The 23,071-nt window shown below is 35.1% G+C and overlaps 1 protein-coding gene across 4 annotated transcripts in view; it reads right to left on the bottom strand.

The window, feature by feature from the left end:
- Positions 1 to 3,163: 3,163 nt before the first annotated feature.
- LOC149555736 (Tetratricopeptide repeat (TPR)-like superfamily protein) overlaps positions 3,164 to 23,071 on the bottom strand; it is a 93,098-nt gene continuing 73,190 nt past the window's right edge. For 2 of the 4 annotated variants that reach the window (XM_089829882.1, XM_089829884.1), the window contains exons 4-5: positions 3,715 to 3,801; positions 3,164 to 3,610 (exon numbers count right to left, since the gene is read on the bottom strand). In XM_089829882.1, coding sequence (XP_089686008.1) covers positions 3,365 to 3,610; positions 3,715 to 3,801 — 333 coding nt within the window. In that variant the 3' untranslated portion in view covers positions 3,164 to 3,364. Of the gene's footprint in view, positions 3,623 to 3,714; positions 3,802 to 23,071 lie in introns of all 4 variants that reach the window. The other 2 variants (XM_089829880.1, XM_089829881.1) reach the window with 1 other exon arrangement.

Here is a 23,071-nt window from a genome sequence, read left to right as displayed (position 1 = left end):
ATTAAAAAAAAAAATATTTGTTGTGTCTTTTTTGGTCGGCTAGTGGGCCCCACTCTTTCAAAAACCCTAAAATGTATATAACTCAACACATTTAAATTGTTTTAACCATTCTTTGATTTTCATTTTATGTTGTAGCCGGTTGAAGTTTTCATTTTGCAAGTAGAGGAAGTAATAGTTTTGCTTCCAAGAGCTTGACCAAGGGTTTGATCTTCTATTTTATCCACCAAGTAAGTATAAAACTCTTTGTGCTTTCATCTATCATTTTTTTAATAAATTTGTAGCTTGCAAAGTCTGATTTTATTTTTATTTTTCATTGTTTCAGCTCATATATCTATTCAATTGCATATTTAAACACAATGAGTAGCAGTGGGAGTACAAGTAGTAGTAATGAAGAAAAAAATGTAGAGATTGATGTTGTTAATAGTGACACTAGGCAAAAACCCAATCCTAAAGCTGATTTGTTTAAATGCCCTTCCGACATTATGAAGAATTTTGCAAAGGGTCCTTTCAATAGGAAAAAACATCTTCTCCAATATGTCACACCTAGGCCAAAAAATAAAAAGAATTCGGGAGGGACTAGGGTGTGGAATTGTCATATTTGTCTTGATAATTTTAGGGGCAGCTATACAAGAGTGAAGTCACATTTTTAAGGTTTTACATGCCAAGGAGTCAAAGCTTGTCCTAACCTAACCGATGAACAAAAATTAGAATGTCAAAGATTGCACTTAGAGGCTGAAATGGAGGGGCAAATTTTGACAGTGACATCACCATCCATTCCCTCACAATCATCTAGGCATATTTCATCCGCCATTGTTACTAGTGGCAGCCCTAGTGGGTCTAGAGGGAAGAGAAAGATTAGTAGTGAAAAGGGCTTGATGGAAAGTATGTTTAATGCACAGGCAAAGGAGAAGTGTGAGGCATCCATTGGTAGATTCTTTGTTGCTAATGGTATCCCATATAATGTAGCTCGTTTCACTTATTATAAACAAATGGTGAAAGATATTATGAGCATGAATTCCTCATTTGTGCCCCTCGGTGAGCATAAGCTACGAACCACTATCCTAGATGAAGAGTACTCAAAGGTTGCTTTATTATTTGAGGATATGAGACACACTTGGGTTAAGACAAGCTGCTCTATTGTGATGAATGGGTGGACCGATGTTAGACATCGACCACTCATCAATATCATTGTCACATCTCCTGCTGGCTCTTTTTTTTGAGAGCCATAGATTGCTCAGGAAAGAAGAAGGATGCAGATTTTCAATTCACCATTTTGCGAGATGCCATAGAGGAGATTGGGCCCTCTAATGTTGTACAAGTTATCACATATTTTGCACCTGTGTTCAAATCAACAGGTTTGATGATAGAGGGTGCTTATAGGCACATATTTTGGACCCCTTGTTGTGTTCATTCCTTGAACAATGCATTGAAGGACATAGGGAAGATTGAATGGGTGAAACAAGCGATGCTAGAAGCTAGAGAAGTGCAAATGTTTGTTTGCAACCACCACACTTCACTTGCTCTATTCAGGTCCTTCTCTAAGGAGTTCCTCAAACCAGCCGAGACAAGGTATGTCAATTATAATTATAGTTTACTTTTAGTTTGTTTTAACTTTAAGTTATTTTAAAAAATTATTTATAAGTTTACTTACATGTGATTTTTTTGTTTTAAGAATATATTCATATATCCACTCTATTAAGAAGAATAGACTTACCTCTAAAATAGCGAAGAAGCTAGTGACAGTGCATCATGCTCTTCGACTTGCCGATTGCCAGACTCCAAAGTATAGGCAGACACCAACTTTGCGATGGGATGTTGAGCTCGAGGATGTGGCCCAAATAGATGAGGATGACATAGCACCAGGACTGGTTGGAGTTCCATTAGATGAGACTACGCTTCCTGTGGAGGATGACAGTGAGGAGGATTCTGATTTTGATGCCATGAATTAGTAGAGGCAAAATAGGAGCAACAGTCTGCTTCATTTTCTATGTTTTTCTTTTTATGTTGAACATGAACATGATTATGATACATTGATTATATGATACTTATTACTTTATGGCAGCCTATAGCTTTGGGCATGTTTTGATTTTGATTTTCAAATTTATGATTTATCATGCTTATCATTATGAGTCTTATGATATTGATAATGGTTAATAACTTAATGTTCATTGTTCAATGTTCTCTGATATTGTATTGATATGCATTTTGAGAATTGGATACTAAAATACTAAATACTAAAATACTAAAATCGAATATTATTTCATAGATTGCATTCAAATGTTGTATGTTATGGTTCTATAATGTTTAAATGACATGTTTTGTGCTTAGTTTCATATGAATGACATGTATATTTACAAATTTCAATGTATATACTATATTTTAAAATTTTCATATATATATAGCTGTCCCCATCCCCCCCCCGTCCCCAAAATCGCCAAAGAAATTTGCTATCCCGGAAACCCGTCCCGCCGTCCCTGTACCAAAAACTTGGGGGAACATAGGAAGAAAGAATATGTACCTTCTGCAGCAAGCTGCTTAGTTGATCTTTTGGTCCCTTAGACTGGTGGTCTCGTGGACATCATTAAAATCCTTTCATTTCATTTATTTTCATGTAGATACAAAACCAAAAAGTTTACTCCAATACAAAGGCATACAAAGGCTACTCAGGCAAAATCAGTACCAATCACTTCATACCAATAGAACCAACAATGGATTTAGAAAGATACATTCTAAGAAAATTAATTGAATAACTTTGAACAAGGGCTTTCCCCCAAGGTACAAGACCAATGATCCACATATTTACACTTGAAAAATAAACATAAAATTTCCAAGGTGCCCGAAATTAAGTTAGAAAGCCCCCAAAAAAAAAAATTGTACATTAAACTTCAACATCAATATTTTGAATCCAATGACTAATGAGAAAGATGAGATCAGGATTGTAAGGAAACTCCACAAGGAGTGCTTGTGATGCCAAATGAAGGTGAACCTGCGAAACACAGAAACCAAAAATTTAAAACTAAAATGAAGTTGAACATGGAAGATGGGAGGGACAACAACCCCAAAAAAACTTGAACAGGAGGTGAAGTATGCAAAGAAATAAGCGGTAACATCCATGGGAAAAAGGATGTGACGCGGAAAATTAGATCAGCAACTTAAAACCAAATTAAAAGGAAGAGAAGGTTATATTGAAATTTTGCATGGATCATAGGTAGGTCATAATAATATTCTAAATTATGTGTTAGTGCACAAATCATATTCAGGTTGCATTATTTACATTCCTGAATTTCTACACTTCCAATGGGTTGCATTCAACATCATCCTTCTTCAGGACATCTCTTCCATTATTTTGAAAATTTCCTTTCACTTAACTTTCATCTGCATTTTTAGGACTGTCCATATTTGCTACATATAATGTTTCTTCAGCTGATTCTGGAGAAAAGATTTCTAGAGATTTAAGTGATGCATTTTCTGAATCGTCATTTGAATTGGAAGGTCTTTTCTCAGAGTCACCAACAGTATAACGATATTCAGCTACTCTTACACCTGCCTGTCTAAGCCGTCTCTTGTTAGCAATAAGATCCATAGCAACATCCATATCCACCTGAGCATCCTTGAAATTTGGCTATATAAAAGAACTCGCCAATGTCAGTATTTTGCAGTATATACAGAATCAGAAAATCACTGTTAGATTATATGAACTAGTTTTAACAATACCTGCAGTTCTAATGCTTTCTTAGAGCTTTGGATAGAAAGCTCTGGCTCTCCAAAATTTAGCTGAGCTCGGGAGAGGGTCACCCATGCCTGTACAAAATCATTCACACGTGTCTATCAATCATCCACAAACTAATCTGTAAAATTACTAAGCAATTAATGGCAGAAAGGGGAGCTCAAATTCACGTATCGGGCATCCATTCAATGCATATCTGGCTCAATACAGTTTGAGATGAAAAAAGATTTGAATATTTATGTGGAATTCTGTGTTAAATACAGCTTCTATAGTCCATAGAGAAATATGGAAATAATACTTAAAATTTGATGGTTCATGTAGAGCTAAAATATATTGACAAACCATGCAATTGAAAACACAAATGACAACATAAGCACCAAAAAACTAAATCTTAAAATCTTGTTAAGCTTAAGAGGTGTTTATGTCAGTGACTCAGATCAAGCATAATCAAACAATATAAGGCCAATTGGCATAAGAATCAAGAAGCATCAAGTTAATCACAACATGATCATGAATATTCTAGCCAGTGGTCTCTCATGTTTCAGTCATGCATGAGAAGAGGCTTTATTTATTGGGGTGCCATTGACAACATAAGTGTACCACAATTAAACACTCATCATTCTATTTGAGAGGAGCTTAAAATAAGGGCCTTCTGCAGAAATAATCATGATATTGCTAAGCAGAGGATGCCTAATGTCTGTCCACTAATGCAAGATTGTTGTCCACAATTTCATCTTCCATGTTGGGACATATGATGGTCCCATCCTTACTATCTTTGACACAGCTTCCTCATAAGAGGAGGAAGCCACATGGAATGGACTGCCGTTGGCAATGAAGAATTTGCCAATAGCATCATCAGTTTGCACATTGAATAAATCTGCCAATGGATGCGAAAACAGACTAGCCATCTTACATTTTCCCTTGGGCTCTGCCCCTGAACTAGATGGATTCAGTGGCCTTAGACTCTGCAAAGTAAAAGTAGAAACAATATAAATCTAATTGTCCCTACTCCTTTGTATCAAAGAAGCTGATGCAGGTAATTCATCTTTATTACAACACAATGATCTTAATAATTCAGACCTATATTTCAGTTCCTTCCTATTTTTTTTCATACATATACACCTTTGCCTCCAACAAGAAGTGAGCATTAGTTCTAGTAATGCTGCCAAACCATTCAAGATTGCACATGTAGCACTTCCACTTTTATTGCCCCCAGCTGTCCCAGGCTTTGCTGGTACCTTAAATGCACACTGTATTATTAGAGGTGAATTTAGATCAAAGAGGCCCTTCGCCTATTTTTGGAGAATTTGAGAAGGGCGTCCATAAGTTTGACTTGCAATAGAACTTGATACAATTTGAGTGTTAAGAGTCACTTCCCACTCCTATGCAAATTCTACATCAGCCTCTTGACCCTCATCCTCACTCTTGTTGTGAGAACTCGTAAGTAAACTGCAAGAAACAATGTTATAAAACAAAATCTGAAAACCAATATGCTGTTGTCATAGTTTATTAAGTTCAAATGTGTCAAATTAAAAACATTGCAATGAGTTTATTAATTTTGAACAAAGAACAAGAGTGCATTATTCAGGCACAAAAAAATGAAAATCATGAATTCAGCAGGGTTTTAACTTTTAATTTTCAATGTTCATTGTTGATCTCTCAATGAGAATCATTCGTAAATTTAAATGAACATCGAAAATCATCATTTCTAACAGCTGCAATTTGCAGTGAAAAATGTGAATGATCAATGAACAAAAAATTAAAATGTTTGAAAGAAAGGCAAATGCTTACCTTTAATCTCGCTGCCCTCTTCCTCTTGCAAGAATGAACAAAATACTCTTGGCTTGCTCTCTTATAAGTCTCCTTGCAGCTCAAAGTTCAAACTCAGTCTTCACTCTTCCTCCTCAGACTGCAGCCACCAGTTTTGTATGAAATTGTGATTAAGAATGAGACAATATGTCTCGTAACTTATTTGAGAGGCCTTGAGGGTCAGGGATGAGTTAGGGTTAGGATTAGTCACTTTTAAGTGACTTGTGTCCACTTTAAAAAAAAAAGTTAAAAAAACTACTTAAAGGGCATTGTCACAGGATACTTAGTCACATAGCCTGGGTGTTGAGAGCATTCCAGCATCCCCTTCTGTATTTCTGGTGCACAAAATGTCTGAGAGATGTCCCCTAGAAGAGGAAATATCTCAGGGACGGCATCGAGTGCTTGGTGGTGGAGGCATGACAGGGGAGATTCTCAAGGAGTGCCCCCGCATCTCAATGACGTCCTCATCTCAGAAACACCATGTTTTTCGAGGGGGATGCATCCCCATAGAACCAGGGAAAATAGTAATAAAATTGAGAAATACTACAGTACTTCAGAATAAAGTTGGCCAATTCAAAACTGAGTCTCTTCTTAAGAAATAAACTTCTTATTTCTAAATTGTTTATAACAGATGCAAACCAAAAAGGTACCAGACTACTTGCTTCTGTTACCACCCATTTTGCAAAGAAATCTCATGTCTTAGATGTTCTCACATTGTAGTTTTGTAACCAAAGAAATGTTGTGGAAACCATATAATTACTAGTGACCATATGATATATTGCATTTAGCACAATAAACAACACAAATAAAAGCCTGGAGAAACCACGACATCTGTGATGGTTCTCATCCCAATTGTGTCTCAAGGGGGATTCGGATAACAAATTTCTTCTCCATGCGTAATTTTATCCTATGTTGCCAAATTCTTCCCTGGCAATCCCAAAATCTGTTCCAGATTCTGTCAGACGAACGCAGCACAAAATTTGTCATTTTTACAGCTAATTTGCAAATCCGTGGCAGACCTGGGCTGAATTTGGCCAAAAAATGGACCTTCTGGACTTTTCTCAAGTTTTTTTTGGTCCATTTTAGTCAATTGGTCCCTCCTATCACACAGGTAAATGGTAAAATATTGGATGGATTAATGAATGGGCAAGATGCTCATAAATAGTTTACAACAACGATGTTTCTTTTTTTTTATGATTGGTCAAAGACGATGTTTCTATTACGAAACAATCATTATTATTAGAAAGATTCTAATAATGAAAGAATAAAAGAATATAATAAACATTCTAATATTTACAAGATACAAAATATTGACCACTAAAAGAATAATAAATAAGATATCCAGAGATATTATTCTAATACCCTCCCTTAATGGTCAATCTATCAACTACGCCAAGGAACCCCCTAAACTTAAAAATTTTATCTAAAAGGAATGACTTAGTGAGAATATTGGCAGTCTGGTCCCCTGTAGGAACATACTGCAAATCCACGGATCCATCTTCAACTAGCTGATAGATGAAGTAATAATGAAGGTCAATATGCTTGATTTGCTCATAGAAGACAGGATTTTTGGCAAATTTAAGCATCATTTGATTGTCACGGAAGAGAGGTAAGAGGCTGCCTTAGACATAAATGTTGGAAAGCATCCTGCGAAGCCAAACTGCCTCCCAACCTGCTTTGACTGTACCCCGATATTCAACTTTCACAAGGAAAAAGATATTGCCCGTCACTTCTTACTAGTCCGAGTGATAGCACCAATGCCCAAACTTAAGACATTCCAGGAAGTGGACTTATTGTCATCAACAAAGCCTCCCCAATCCAAGTCTGTTTAACCCATGAGTTGAGGATCTTCAGTTCATCCATAGAGGATACCAAAGTCTGGTGTGCCCTTGACATAGCGCAGGATGCGCTTCACTACAGCCAAATGATTAAAAATAGGAGCTGTCATGAAGAGAGATATGTAACTCACTGCAAAGCTGAATCAAGTTGTGTGGTGGTGAGATAGATCAAACTGCACACAAGTTGCCTGAATGCAGATTCATTCTCAACAAGAGAACCAAAATTAATTGACAACTTTAGACCAAACTCTGTAGGTGAAGATACAGGTTTGCACACCTACATTTTGAATTTGTCAAGAAGAGCATGTGCATTCTTAGACTAAGAGTTAAAGATGCCATGTGACTATTGTCAAACCTCAACACCTTGGCAACAATGCAGGTCAGTCATGTCAAAAGACTTGCATAAATTTTGTTTGATTTCTTGAATCAAACATGTTGAACTATCAAAGATGATCAAATCATCAACATAAATAACCAAAATGATGTCACTGCTAGTACTCTTCACACACGGATTAGAGTCAAAAGGACTCCTCTGGAAACCGTAATTTGTGAGGTACTTATCATTTTTCATGTACAATGCCCGAGGAGCCTATTCAAGGCCATATAGTGATTTTCACCAGTTTGAGTACCAAGTGTACTTTAGCCGCAACCTTGAATCTAGGAGATTGTGTCGTGTACACCTCTTCTTGTAGATCACCATTTAGGAAGGCACTTTTGACGTTCATTTGATGGAGCTTCCAATTACACTAAGCTATCATGGCTAGGACTAATTTGATGAAGCTCATCTTTGTTGTCAGAGCGAAGGTCTTCTCATTATTAATCCCTTCATGTTGAGTGAAGCCTTTGGCAACAACATGAACCTTATATTTATCTAAAGTACTATCTACCTTGTATATGACTTCGTAGACCATTTGCATCAATTAGGTTTCATTCCTAAAGGAAGACCTGTCAAACCCCAAGTGTTGTTTTTCAATATACTATGATGCTCAATGTTCATAGCATCTTCTCACTCAGGCATTCCTCGCGCTTTTATGTATGTTTGAGGCTCATACACATGTTGAATGTTGGCCATTAGAGCAAAATTTACAAAATTAGAAGGTTTGCTCTTCTTTCGAGTAGTTTTGCCCTCGATGAGCTCATCATCATAAACATCACCAATTGTCTCAGCCCACTATTTAGGCCTAAGAGTAAAAGTGCCAACATCAAAAGTAGGAGGTGTAATTGAATCATCACCATCGAACAGAAGATCGGATGTATGCTAAGGAAAATCAAGTGGTGTAGCTACATGTCTGGATGCGCTTGTGGGAGAAAAGACTAGTGGAGAGGAAGGAACAAGAATTGGAACCTTCAAAGTTGAAGCCTTCACATCAAGTGGGCCTAATGGAAGATGGACACCCAAGTCTTGAATCTCGAGGTCCTTTAAATCCTTAACTAGAGGAGTTGAAATGGCCCTCCTTCCTCATCAAAGACAAAATCACACCTGAAGATGAGACGATTAGTCTCAATGTCAACCAATTAGTTGGCTTTGTGAATATTATTGTTTGGCATCTAACTTCATGCCTTTAGCATCAGGAATCCAAACAAAAGCAATGAAGCCAAAAACTTTGAGATGATTGATTCTTGGCTTATAGCATGACCAGGCCTCTTCCAGAGTCTACTTCTTGACAACCACTGAAGGAGAGCGACTGAGAAGATAGAGAACAATGTGGACTACTTCAGCACAAAATTTCTTTGGACCACTCATTTTCAAGCATAGACCAGGCCATTTTTCTACACTCAATGACGTTGTTTAGCTAACACGTGCAGAATGTTGTTAATTAGAGCTCTATGCCATGTTCACAAGAGAGGGATTAGGCAAAGGAATAGAATCCGCCCCCACCCCCTCCCCCCCCCCCCCCCAAAATTGTCAATTCTAAGATTAACAATATGTTGACCAAACTCTTTTTCTACAAATGTTTTGAACTTTTGAAACACCTCTATTTTTTTCCAAAGGAAATACCCACATTTTACGACTAAAATCATCAACAAAAAGTAAAAAATGCATGGACCAAGTAATAAAATGAGTAACCATTGGTCCACAAATATCAACATGGGCCAGTTCTAATACCTTAGAAGCTCTCCAAGAGTTGCCATCAGAAAACTGAATGCGATGCCTCTTCTCATCTTGAGATGCTCTGCAAACTCCACAAATCTTAGTCTAAATCTTTGGTAGTCCAAGGACAACATCTTCTCAAACAAGCTAAGAAAGATAGTGCACATTTAAGTGTCCATATCGTTGATTCCAAAGTGTACTAACAAGGGAGCGATGGGTTGCCTTAGCAAGAGCCTGAGAATCACCAAACTCAACAAGTCTAAATAGACCATGATCCTCAAGTCCCACAACAATAGTAGGCTAAGCCTCCCGGTCAACAATATTGCAGTGATGTGTACTAAAGGTGGTGTCTAAATACGGGTAATGTCTCAGAATTTGAACGACTGAGAGAAGGTTAGGTTCCATGCTTGGAACATAGTACACATCAAGAAAAATCGATTTCCTTCCTCTAGACTAAATCTTTATATTGCCTTTTGTGGCAATAGTATACTCTTCCCTACAAAAATAACTGAAATTCAAAATGGCTGAAAAATTGAGAACCAATTCCAACAATGAGTGAAGTGGCAGAGGACACCTGAATCAATATACCAAAAAAAGGATTTTACATGATTTGTAGGTCTTTTAGCCACAAAGGCATAAAAGCAAAAATCGCCCTGCTCAATGCACTCTACAACATGTGCTTGGAAGTTGTGAACTACATTGCTTGGCTTGAGCAACTAAGTGTTTACGATATTCCTAATTCACATGACCAAACTTATGGTTAGTTGCCTATGGATTTAGCTGAGAAGGCGTGTGTCTAAAGATGAGCTAGTACCATTGCCAGACTCTTGTTTCCAACAGTCTTGTTGTAGAAGCATTATGCAAACATCAGAAGAAAAAAACATCAAAATGAGTGGAAGCAATGTTGAGAGTTTCAACAAAGTGCTCATAGGAAGATGGTAGACTCTTCAAAGTGATGACCACCATGTCTTCTTTGATTTTACATCCAATGGCTTTCAACTGATCTTGGATGTCCTTGATTTTGTTGAGGTAATCTTGCGAGGACACTTGTTCATCCATCATGATCGAGATGAGCATGTTCTTCAGGAAGAATGCACAACTCTTATCTGGTGTTTCATGCAAACCTTTTAGATAGCTCCAATTTTTTGTATTTGTTTTGCCAAAAGGAACCTAAGGTAGTTGATCATCATTGGCTGAGAGTTTCATCAGCATGACATCTAGTTGATTTTGCTCATCAAATTTATCCTGCCCTTTTACTTTGTATGCAGGACAAGTAGTCTTGCACAATACAATTTTGTCAAGACATTTGTATTCAAAGATCCTACTCATCATCACGCATTGCTTCCAAGTATTGTAGTTTCTTCTATTGAATCTTTTACTGACCTCGAGGAGAATATTTGTCAAAGATGCCATTGTAGAAGATTGATGTCAAAGATGGTTGACTGAATAGTGGCATGAATATTGAGGCAAAAGAAAAGTAACACAAAAAACACGTGGAACGACGAGGCAAAAAACAATCACAAATTTTGAGACTTAATATCTAGGCATGGACGAAGGCAAAATTTTTAGAAGACCTACAAAATTTGGAGTGACCCAAAAAAGCTCTCCAACTACCCACCAAGAATCTCTAATCAGATTTAGAATCCAACAAAAAATTTACAAGGATTTTGAAAAACCCTGGTTGATTGTCCAAAATCTTGGCCACAGAAGAAATACATAGGGTTTATAAAGATCCTAGGTAGTTAAGATAAGCCTTCTTATTAGTAATGATGACCACAATACCAGTCAAAAAAAGGTAGACGGATGCAAGAAGAAGTTTGCAGGATCTTGTAATGAGCAATGACTTGTCAACAAATAGGAAAAGAGAGGCTGAAATTAGTTGTAAAGATCACAAAGAGGAGCGTTGTGAGGGTTGTTGATGGTCACGGAATGAGAAAGGACTAGCAACGGGTATATGCATAGAGACAAATTCGTTGCATTGAGAAACAATGCAAAAGAAAGTCATGTGACTCAATGCACGAGTTGTGTCTGAAGATCTTTGTCACAGAGTTTCAAAAGAGAGTCACATTACATTGAAGTGGCACCTAAAAAATGAGGCATTTTACTAGGTTTTGCTTGCTGGAGAAAGTATTGTCCTGAGAGACGAACTGCAAACTTCGAAAAAAAACCCCTACAAACCCACAAAGAGTGCAAGAAACCCTAGCCATGAATAGAAGGATCAAGATTTGCAGTCTTAACTAAGAATTTCAAAAAAATAGAGATGAATAATTTTATAAAGAAATTATAATTTTTTCAAAAAAAATAACTCAGCTCTAACACCATATTACATAGACAATTGGTAAAATAATAGATCGATTAATGAATGAGCAAGACACTCATATAAGTTTACAAACATGATGTTTCTTTTACGAAGCAATCATTGTTATTAACAACATTCTAATAATGAAAGAATAATAGAATATTAGAAACATTCAAATCTTTACAAGATACAAAATATTGACCATTAAAAGAATAATAAATAAGAAATTTGGAGATATTAATCTTATACATCCAACCCTAAAATAGACCACTATAAAGGCCAAAAGGTAAAACAAATGTTATTTGGACTAAAACATTAATATATATGGTGGTGTATTTTCCTATGTTACTTTACTATTAGCATATTAGTGTATGAACCTTTGCTTTTGCATATACATACATACATATGTGTGTGTATTAAAAAACATATGTTTTTGCACGGACGAACCAAAAACAAATTCAAACCCACCCCAAAAAACAGTAGAACAAATTTTGAACCCGAATGTTGAACCCAAATCTGAACTAGCAGCTTAAATTTTATCAAGTCCAAATCCTTTGTTTTCTTCAAACTCTTTTGGGGGTTTTATTTAATATCAAAACCTTCTTTAGTAGGAACGTTTCACGCTTCGTAGATGCCCTAGGAGTCGTGTATCTCATGTACCATCTTCTTGGAGACTATAGTAGTGCTTGCACCAACAAGGTGCAATCGTTACACCAATAGTAAGATATGCTTTCTGTAAAATTTTCAAGAGCACAAAAATGTCAACAGAAGCACAATGATTATCAATTCCAAAAAACATACATTCTTTTATTTATTTCATTTAGTCGTTTTTGAATTTGATTTCATGTCTCTTTTTTAATATCTTGATAATAAAATACAAAGTAATAATCTGAAATATTGATTAAAAAACACACAACTATATTCAAAAACTAACTGATAAATTAATGGATAAATTAATTATTTATTCATTTACCTTCATTAAAATTTGGATCCTTTCAATCTAGTGAATGTCAATAAAATCATTCATTCATTCTTTACCTTCAGTAAATTAGCATTGAGGCATGTTGTTATCATCCCACCAATAGTCAAGGTTCCATCATTTAAATATGCATCATCATCATCAAAATTGTGGTGAATCCATTTTGCAATTTTGCGACTATGTCATTTCCATGATATCACAATTCATGGAGGCGTTTTGTCAAACACTTCCATGTTTCTCAGGTGTCTTCAAGAAACTCATTTTAAACATTTTTGTTGTGCATACATGAACATAGAGGCAATTGCTATTAAGATCTGACACCAAATACCTTGATACAAAACTCCCTATACCGACAAAGATAGCAGATTATTTCAAACAGTTCAAAGGCCATGTGGCTTTCACCTCTACCAATCCAAGAAATCACATCTCTTGTACACATTCTTTCAGACAATTCGTGGGCATGGTCCTTCCACAACTTCCATACATCTAAGTCACATCCTTCTTTGTTTAATATAACTTTGAGACATTATTACAAACAGTTGGCTGTTTTGCTTGGGATAATCCATTTTGTTCGTATCTTAATCCATCAAACATTTGCAAATAAAAAACTAACAAAAAAAATCTTCCACCAATGGATATCTTCAAACCTCGAAACCTTTTTTCAGTTAACTTATATCTACTCTACTTGTTTTGTGTTCCTTTGCATGTTAACTTATATCTACTCTACTTGTTTTGTGTTCCTTTGCATACACTCCCAAGATACGGTTATCCATTCTACATCTTCTATAGAAACACACCAGCATCTCATTCTTCTCCATTGTACATTCTCACATTCATTAGCCCTCACCCTCAAATCCATCTCGATTGTAGCATTGCTAATCTAGAAACACGAATTTGTGGATGCCTTAATTGAATACAGACAAATTCTAAGGGCGGTTAAATGTCCAAGGCAGCACCGGATTCAGCTTTGTCACTGCCACAACTTTTTCACCCATGTTGCGGCACTATTTTTTCATCTGCCACGATCAGACGTTGAATTTTGGCTTTGGCTGATTATCTTATCAATATTGGTGCTAATCTATCCATGACAAGTTAAGCTTCGTATTAAAATCAATATTTTTGTATAAAAGTGTTAAAAATTTAAGTAGGTAATGAGCTGGTACAAATTTGGACTTTAAAATGCACTGAGATGCCTTGGTAGCCACTACGATTGGCTTTACATCTGCTAATTTCATTTGCTTGGCCTTGTGTACAACCATTTTGTACATATCATGCAATCATTTCAGTCCATGAGATGACATCTCTTTGTGCTATTTCTGTCAAACATTTCAATTGCCTTATATTCAGCAAATCCTGTTTTGGTACAGGCAGGGAGGACACTGGCAAATGTGATTGCAATTGCTTCAGAGTTTCTAGAATTATCAAAAAATCGACTTGGTGCATATCCTGCAATCATCCCATTTCATGAAACTACATTTGTTTGAAGCATTGTATCATACAGTTGCCATGTCTTGTCTAGGCTTCCACATTTTTTATACAAGTATATCAGAGAAGTTACAGCTTTGCAAGCCTGCATCTATTTCAGGCATTTTAATAAACAGTTTGCGCAGCTTGAGTATGTTTCCACATTTTGGATACATATATATCAAGGCATTTACAATTACTACATCTGACGAAATCAGTGTTGATATTTGATAGCTTCTATCAGATAAACCTATATATAATTATATGAGATATAATTGAGATATGTATATTGATATATGAGAGAAATTAATATAATAATTGTATGTATATATGTATATATATATATGATTAAAATTATTATTATATTAATTATCTGATTAACAAATAGACATGTCCCATGAAGGGACATGTCTCTTCATGGCTTATTCTCATTATATATATAAGAGAATATTGCCATTTTGAAAACACATACCGAATAGGTAGGGCAATTACGTTTGCAGCGATCCTCATAAAACTAACATGGTATCAGAGCCAAGCTGCAATTGTACTACATTTCTCATCTGAAGGAAGTTTCTTTGTTTCCACTACTGACACGGAAGATTGTTGGTTCATAAATTGAATGGTCTTTTGGTCCCAAGACTTCTACTCAGTTATATCTCTATTTTAGAAAAAGTGAACAAAGCGGCTTTCTGTCTTCTCTCTCGACTTGGATTAGTGGAAGAATCTTCCTCGGAAGAAATATCTGAAAATTCCAGTGTACAGAGAAATCATCAGAGAAAAATTGTCCTTCCTCATATTTGCCGAGAAATTTAGGGAGATTGAGGAAGAAGTCTTGTGCGCAGTCTGTTTGAACTTCTTTGAGAAAGATGATGAAATAAGAGAGCTTTGTAAATGCAGTCACATCTTTCATAGAAATTATTTGGACAGGTGGATTGATCAGCGTCAAGATACATGTCTTCTCTACAGATGCACTCTTCTTCCAAGAAGTCTTTGGGTAGTCTATCAATCTCCTATCTCGAGGATTTGATGGTTTCTGCATAGAAAAAATAAACCAAGGCACATTTATAGTTGTTCTATATATAAATTTTCTTGTGTAGTCTAGAATGACAGATTCATGGATTGTCATAATGTACGTCATTAAAGAGTCCATTCAAAGTGGGTAGTGATTGTTTAATACTTGGTTTTGCCGTGTACACAATCATTACATTCATTGCGATGAAAATAATTCTAGCGAAGTATTGAAGGTCTCAGCAATAGGTGGCAAAACCATGTGAAGTCAAAAACAGCCCGACAAGTGTCGAGTATGCCAAAATAATGGGAAGTAAAATATGACAACAAATGGAGTAATTTTACGTATGCCAAAATAATGGGAAGTAAAATATGACAACAAATGAAGCAATTTTACGTAAGGAATCATTATGAAGAAGTGGACTTGCATAAACTTGTTAATCTTATCCGATGATGACAAGAGTGGCAATAAAATAAGAGTATGGCACTGTATAAACTGTCGTTGGTATTATATGTTTGGTTATATAAACACAACATTCCTTCCGCCAATTGTAACAAAGAGACTGGTAATGTGGTCAGAGTTTGGTGGACATGTTTGATGTGTGTAGAAGTCACCATTAGTAAAGAGTATAACAAACCAATACCCAAAGGCAGCCTATGGAAGGTGGACAATAGTCAAAGGAAAGTAAAATATAAGTACACATTACAAGCAATAAAACCATGGTAAGAAATGCAACTTTATCCATGTGAATTGTTGATCCGATCCGGTTTTATGTGAAAGTAATAAAAGGGAGGGCATAACAATGGACCGCCATCAATACCTCGTCACATCATTCCAGTCTTAAGTTAAAGATGATGATATTATATATGTTGAAGACTAAGGTTTGAAAAATGACACGGGAAATTTAAAATTTATATTAATCCAAAGACTGAAATTTATATAACACATGTGGAGATAGTTTATGACTTGACTCATATGAGATTAAGTATATTTCTTTAAATATTACATTTATCTATTTCAGTCTCTCTCTTACTTTTATACGTACTATAAGAATTATTTGCCTTGATCTTTTCCTGTGAGAATGTTCTTACAGGAAAAGAAAGAAAGTCAGACAGTTCATCAGAGGCAACATTGGATGAGGATTTCAGAAGATTGATGTTTAGAGGGAGTCTGACACATCCATCTAAAGGAGCATATAGATGATATGTTTCAGTTGATCCTTGAAGATCTTGACCATATCTGTAAAGTTTCTCCAAATTCTGATGGAAAATATTCAGTAATATTCTGCAACTATCTCTGATCTAATACTTTTTCCTAAATGGAGATTGTCTTGTTCAATTTCTGATTGAATATGAGATCTTCCTTTGCTGATAATAGTTCTATAAATAAATATTTTATATCCTGCAATAAATCGCTGAGGGAATGAATGCTAAAGAGGCAGACTTGAAATATTTTGTGTGCTCTTTATCCACAAACATACCTCTATAAATATGGCGCCTACAGAAAATGACCCTAGAAGGGACATGTCCCTGTCTAGGTCGGCCAGGACTGTCTCTTCCAAATCAGTGCCCATTTAGGAGTTAGACAAAATAACAATTAAGTTAACTAATCTTGTTAGTGTTTAAACAAACAAGACTTAAGCTAAGAGAGATGCTGATTATCCTAAAGGACAGTATAACATATTTATAGGCCTTTCAAAGGCATCATATCTATAATCAGATCTGTACAATCTGCTTCATCAGATCAGTATGATTATAAAGTTACAGAATTAACACTCCCTCTTAACTTGATAATCATACTGAGAGATAACATATCTAGCATCATCAAATAATATGAATAAGCATAGAATGATACTCTATATCTATCTGAATCCTCAAGCATGAGGTATTATAGAATGATATTGCATGAAAGCAATATACATGATAAAATCCAAAGAACAATGAAATTCTTCATTTATCCATGTTGTGATTCATAGGTACTAGCTCTTCTATATCACAACAAGCTCCTGAGCTAAGATCTACCAGAACACAGGATAAACCCCGGAGAATAAAATTCTTCCTTTATCCAAATTGTGACTTATAGACAATGCGATAGACATCGCAATGTCTATATCACAATATGATCTTGAACTCATCTAGATCTTACAGTAGAACTCTATTGTTTAGCACATTATCTAAGAGATCATCATCTCTCATAATGTCTTTTATACAAGTGTTCATTATATCAGAAATAGTCACCTCTTAAATAATGAATACAAATGGTGGAGCCCATAACAGTCAATAGCCTGACAATAAAATTATTTTGCTAATAAATTAAAGAATACAAATGGATTACAAGTCAACCATACCAAGTCTTCTCCTGAAGTGATCTATCTTCACTCTAGATAGAGGTTTGGTGAGTATATCTGTTGTCTGATCTGCAGTGCAAATGTATTCTAATTTTACAATTTTCCTATCTACCATATCTCTTACATAATGGTAAGGAATTTCAATATGCTTGGACTTGTCATGAAACACTAGATTCACCGAAAGCTTGATGGAACTCTAATTATCACAATGAATAATCGTAGGATTCATAATTTGCCCAAATAATCCCACAGGTAACTTCCTTAGCCAAACTGCTTCTCGAGAGGCCATCGTTGCTGCAATGTATTCGGCTTTTGTGGAACTCTGAGCTACTAAAGACTGCTTTCTACATATCCAAGATATCATCGCTGACCCTAAGCTAAACCAGCATCCTGAAGTACTTTTTGTCTTTAACACTTCCACCCCAATCTGAGTCAATGAATCCATGCAAATCTAGATCAACTTTCTCATTTTTGAGTCCAAAATTAAGAGTGCCTTGTAAGTATCTCATAATGTGCTTATTTGCAACTAGGTGAATCTCCTTTGGCTCACACATAAACTGGCATAAGGCATTAACAGCATAGCAAATGTTGGGTCTTGTATTTACTAAGTACATAAGGGACCCAATCATCTGTCTGTAGAGAGTAGAATCTATGGAAGTTGATTCTATTGTTGCTTCTTTAAGTTTATGTAGATTAGTCTCCATTGGAGAAGACATAGACTTCCAATTCCATATTCCAAATCTCTTCAAAATCTCTGATGTATACTTCCCTTGATTAAGTATGATATTGTCATAATTCTGTCGTACTTCTAGTCCAAGGAAGTAATGAAGGAGTCCAAGGTCTTTCATCTCGAATTCTCTAGTTAGATCTTTCTTGCATTGATCTATAAGATGATCATCACCTATTATTAGTAAATCATCAACATACAATATCAGAATTACCATATCATCTTTATCTCTTTTATAATATAAATTTGGATTGGCTTCATTCTTGGAGAATCCTAAGCCAGTGAGATACTTATCAATGCTTTCATATCAAGCCCTAGCAACCTGCTTAAGCCCATAGAGAACTTTCTTGAGCCTACAAACAAAAACATTAGGATCATGAGTTTCAAATCCTTCAGGTTGCTCCAGATATACTTCTTCTGTGATCTTTCCATTTAGGAATGCTATTTTTACATCCATCTGATGTACTTTCCATCCCTTTGATGTTGCGATTGCTATGATTGCTCTTACGAAGGCCTATCTAGCAACAGGAGCAAAGGTTTCTTCATCATCAATCCCTTCTTTCTAAGAAAATCCTCTAGCTACAAATCTAGTTTTATACTTCTCAATGCTATCGTTAGCAGCATGTTTTATTTTAAATATCCACTTGGAAGAAACAACAGATTTTCCTTTAGGTCTTCGAACAATTTCCCAAACATCATTTTTCATAATAGATTGGTATTCTTCTGTGATAGCTTCTTTTCAAGTTGTATGTTTAATAGCATCAGAAGGATTGGTTGGTTCTATTTTGGATAAATCACTCATGTTTGTTTTATAACTAAAAAATATTTTAGGTCTTTTGCTTTCTCTGACTGTTCTAGAAGGTGCAGCAAAGTCTTGTGCTTCCTCTACTATTTTAATGGCCCAAAGTGGTCTTTTCTTTGAATTTTGAGTTTCTTCAAGATTTAGATTTTGAATTTCGTCTTCAATTTCTTCTAAGTTCTCCCTCTAAGACTCAGACTCACTATTTCTTTCAGAACTAAGCAAAGGAGAAGGTTCTTCAGAACTTAGTGCTTTTTTAAATGCTAGATTTTCTTCAAAAATTATATCCCTACTAAGTTCAATACTTTTCTATCCAGGTATGAAAATCCTATACGCCTTAGATGTTTCACCATACCCTACAAAAATACCTTTCTTCCCAGAGGGTTCTAGTTTAGTTCTCTTTTCTTTTGGAATATAGATATATACGGGACACCAAAAAATCCTAAGATGACTTATATTAGGTTTGACCTTAGTAAATACTTCTTCAAGAGTTTTATCTCTAATGTAAGAATGTGGGCTTCTATTTTGAATATAGGTGGCAGTGCAAGAGGCTTCTACCCAAAGATAATATTCTAGATTTTAACCAAATATCATAGCTCTAGTAGCTTCTATAATTGTTCTATTCTTTCTTTCTGCTACCCTGTTTTGTTCTGGATTATAAAGAAAGGTGTACTCCCTTTTAATTCCTGATTCTTTACAAAACCTTTTAAACAAATCTGAAGTATATTCCCCTCCATTATCAATTCTAAGAGTTTTAATTTTATGTCCTAATAAGTTCTCAGTTAATGTTTTGAATTCTTTAAATCTCTTTAGGATTTCTTCTGATTCTTTGCATTTTAAGAAGTAAATCAATGTTTTCTTAAAGAAGTCATCTATGAACAAAATATAGTACCAGAATCCTCCAAGAAAAGGAATAGACATAGGTCCACATAAATTTGAATAATCAATTCTAAAACATTATTTGTTTTTCTAGTGCTATCATGGAATGGACTTCTAGTGTTCTTACTTAGTGTGCACCCTTTGCATATGCTTGAGTGGTCTTTATTGAGTTTAGGTAAACCAATAACCATCTTCTCCATAGTTGATAAAGTTTTGAAGTTTAGATGGCCTAATCTTATGTGCCAAATTTCATTTATGTCTTTAGCTTCATGAATTAAGGCTTGAATAGGTCGATTAGATTCAAAATTCAATTCATACAAATATCCTTTTCTCTGACCAATCAACTTTGCTTTCTTGATTGAGGAGTTATTTGCCCAAGTTATTACTTTGTCGTCCACAAATGCAACACTATGCCCATCATCTTCAAGTGTTGTAATTGAGATTAGATTTCTTTTAATTCCTAGTACGTAGAGTACACCTTTGAGAAGAAGAGAATTTCCAGATTTTAGTTTCAAAGTACAATTTCCAATTCCTTCAACGGGATGTGCTGAATTATCACCAACGGTAACTTCATCATTGACCTTTTCTAAAATAGAGTATAGTGCTTCTTTGTATCCTGTTATATGTCTAGAAGATCCACTATCAATTACCCATGCTTTATTTGAGATTTCATTTGATAGTGATGAGTATAATACACAATTCTCAGGATCATAATTATCTTCTTCCCTAGTAACATTTGTACAGTTCACTTGTTTAGAATTCTCAGGACAATTAAATTTGTAGTGTCCAAACTTTTCACATTTGAAACACTTTATTTTGGATAGATCTTTCTTGGATTTTCCATTCTTTTGATTTCCCCTTTTCTTCTTGAAATGTTTCTTCTTGCCCTTATAAGAGTTTGTATTAAGAATATGAAGTTTTTCATCTTTTGTTTCAATTTCCCTCCTTCCTTTAATTTTTTGGATTCTTCTTGAAGACAATCGTTCTTAAGTTTGTTGAAGTCAGGAAGTTTATCTCTGGCACTTATTCCTTGTGAAAAAGTCTCCCATGAATCCGGTAATCCATCTATAGCCATTAGTGTTAATTCGGTATCACTAATAATGGTTCCTATACTTTACAGTTCATCTCTAATGCCGGCAACCCTTAGGAAGTAAGAATTTATTGATTCTCCTTTATTTATCTAAATGTGATTTAGTTGCCTTTTGAGTGCGAGAACCCTAGTTGTATTGTTGACCTCATATGCATTTCGTAATGCATTCATCATATCAAATGCAATTTGATGTTTTGTAAGCATGGGTACGATATCATTTTTTACTCCATCTAATATAATTTGAATGGCTTTTCTATTTCCTTTGCTCCAGATAGATTTACGAGGTTCAATTGGAGGTTGTTTGGATGCTCTATCAACAAATTGTTTTACATCATTCTCTTCAAGAATCATCATGATTCTGAATTTCCAAGCATCAAAGTGTTCTTTCCCATCAAACTTGTCCTCGGGTTTGATTGTGTATGCCATTGTAGATAGGAGATAGTTGCTAGATATATATAAAGTCTGATTATTGAATTTTGCAGAGCCTAGGTTCGACTACCAAAGCTCTGATACCATGTAAAGTTTCTGCAAATTTCAATGGAAAATATTCAGTAATATTCTGCAACTATCTCTGATCTAATACCTTTTCCTAAATGGAGATTGTCTTGTTCAATTTCTGATTGAATATGAGATCTTCCTTTGCTGATAATAGTTCTACAAATAATATTTTATATCTTGCAATAAATCGCTGAGGGAATGAATGCTGAAGAGGCAAACTTGAAATGTTTTGTGTGCTCTTTATCCACAAACATACCTCTATAAATATGGCGCTTAAGGAACATGACCCTAAAAGGGACATGTCCCTCTCTAGGTCGGCCAATACTGTCTCTTCCAAATCGGTGCCCATTTAGGAGTTAGACAAAATAACAATTAAGTTAACTAATCTTGTTAGTGTTTAAAAAAACAAGACTTAACCTAAGAGAGACGCCGATTATCCTAGAGGACAGTATAACATATTTATAGGCCTTTCAAAGGCATCATATCTATAATCAGATCTGTAGGGTCTGCTTCATCAAATCAGTATGATTATAGAGTTACAGAATTAACAATATCAGAATCAAAGGGAGTTTTGACTTCATGTAATTGTTGGTATCATGTGTGTGACTGCATAATTTAATGGGCCTACTCCCTGTATACATCATGAGGAAGTGACGACTTCCAAAAGATGTCGCTTGTATTCGCAAAAGTCTATGCAAATCATGATAGATTATACTTTACATGTTGGATGTTTATATGGTAATCATTATGAGAATGTGTGCACATACTTTATAAACATCTTTTGAGTACATGGTGAATGTTATGCAAATTGATGCTCTGGACGACCATTACATGGAGTACTTGGTGAATATCATGCGACTTGATGTTCTAGGAGACCATTATTCACAGTACTTGGTAAATATCTTGCATCTCAACAATTTGGAAGGCAATTACTCAAAGTATTTGGTGAATATCATCTATTCTAGGAGACCAATACTCATGATATCAGATGTGATATCAAACATTTTTGAGTAATTGGTGAATATCATGTATTCTGAAGACCAATACTCATGATATCAGATGTGATATCAAACCTTATTTGAGTACTAAGTGAATATCATGTGTTGATATTTTGGAAGAACAATACTCTTGTATCAAATGTGATATCAAAATGGTGGATATCTTCTGATCAAAGATATCCTTAAAATTTGTCATTCCTAATATTACCAATGGTGTAATGTATGTCGTGTTTATTTTCCTTAGCTAAGAGGGAGTGTTGAAGTTTGATAACTTCTATCGAATAAACCTATATATAATTATATGAGATGTAATTGAGATACAAGTATATTGATATATGAGAGAAATTAATATAATTATGGTGTATATATATATATGATTAAATTTATTAATATATTAATAATTTGATTAAAGAATAGACATGTCCCATGAAGGGACATGTCTTTTCATGGCTTATTCTCATTATATATATAAGAGGTCGCTACCATTTAAAAAACACATACCGAATAGACAATGCA

This window comes from Cupressus sempervirens, chromosome 5, assembly GCF_028749045.1.
Source record: "Cupressus sempervirens isolate cs-2001-9-10 chromosome 5, ASM2874904v1, whole genome shotgun sequence".
NCBI classification, from domain to species: Eukaryota; Viridiplantae; Streptophyta; class Pinopsida; order Cupressales; family Cupressaceae; genus Cupressus; species Cupressus sempervirens.
This window is presented reverse-complemented; position numbering and strand designations above follow the sequence as displayed.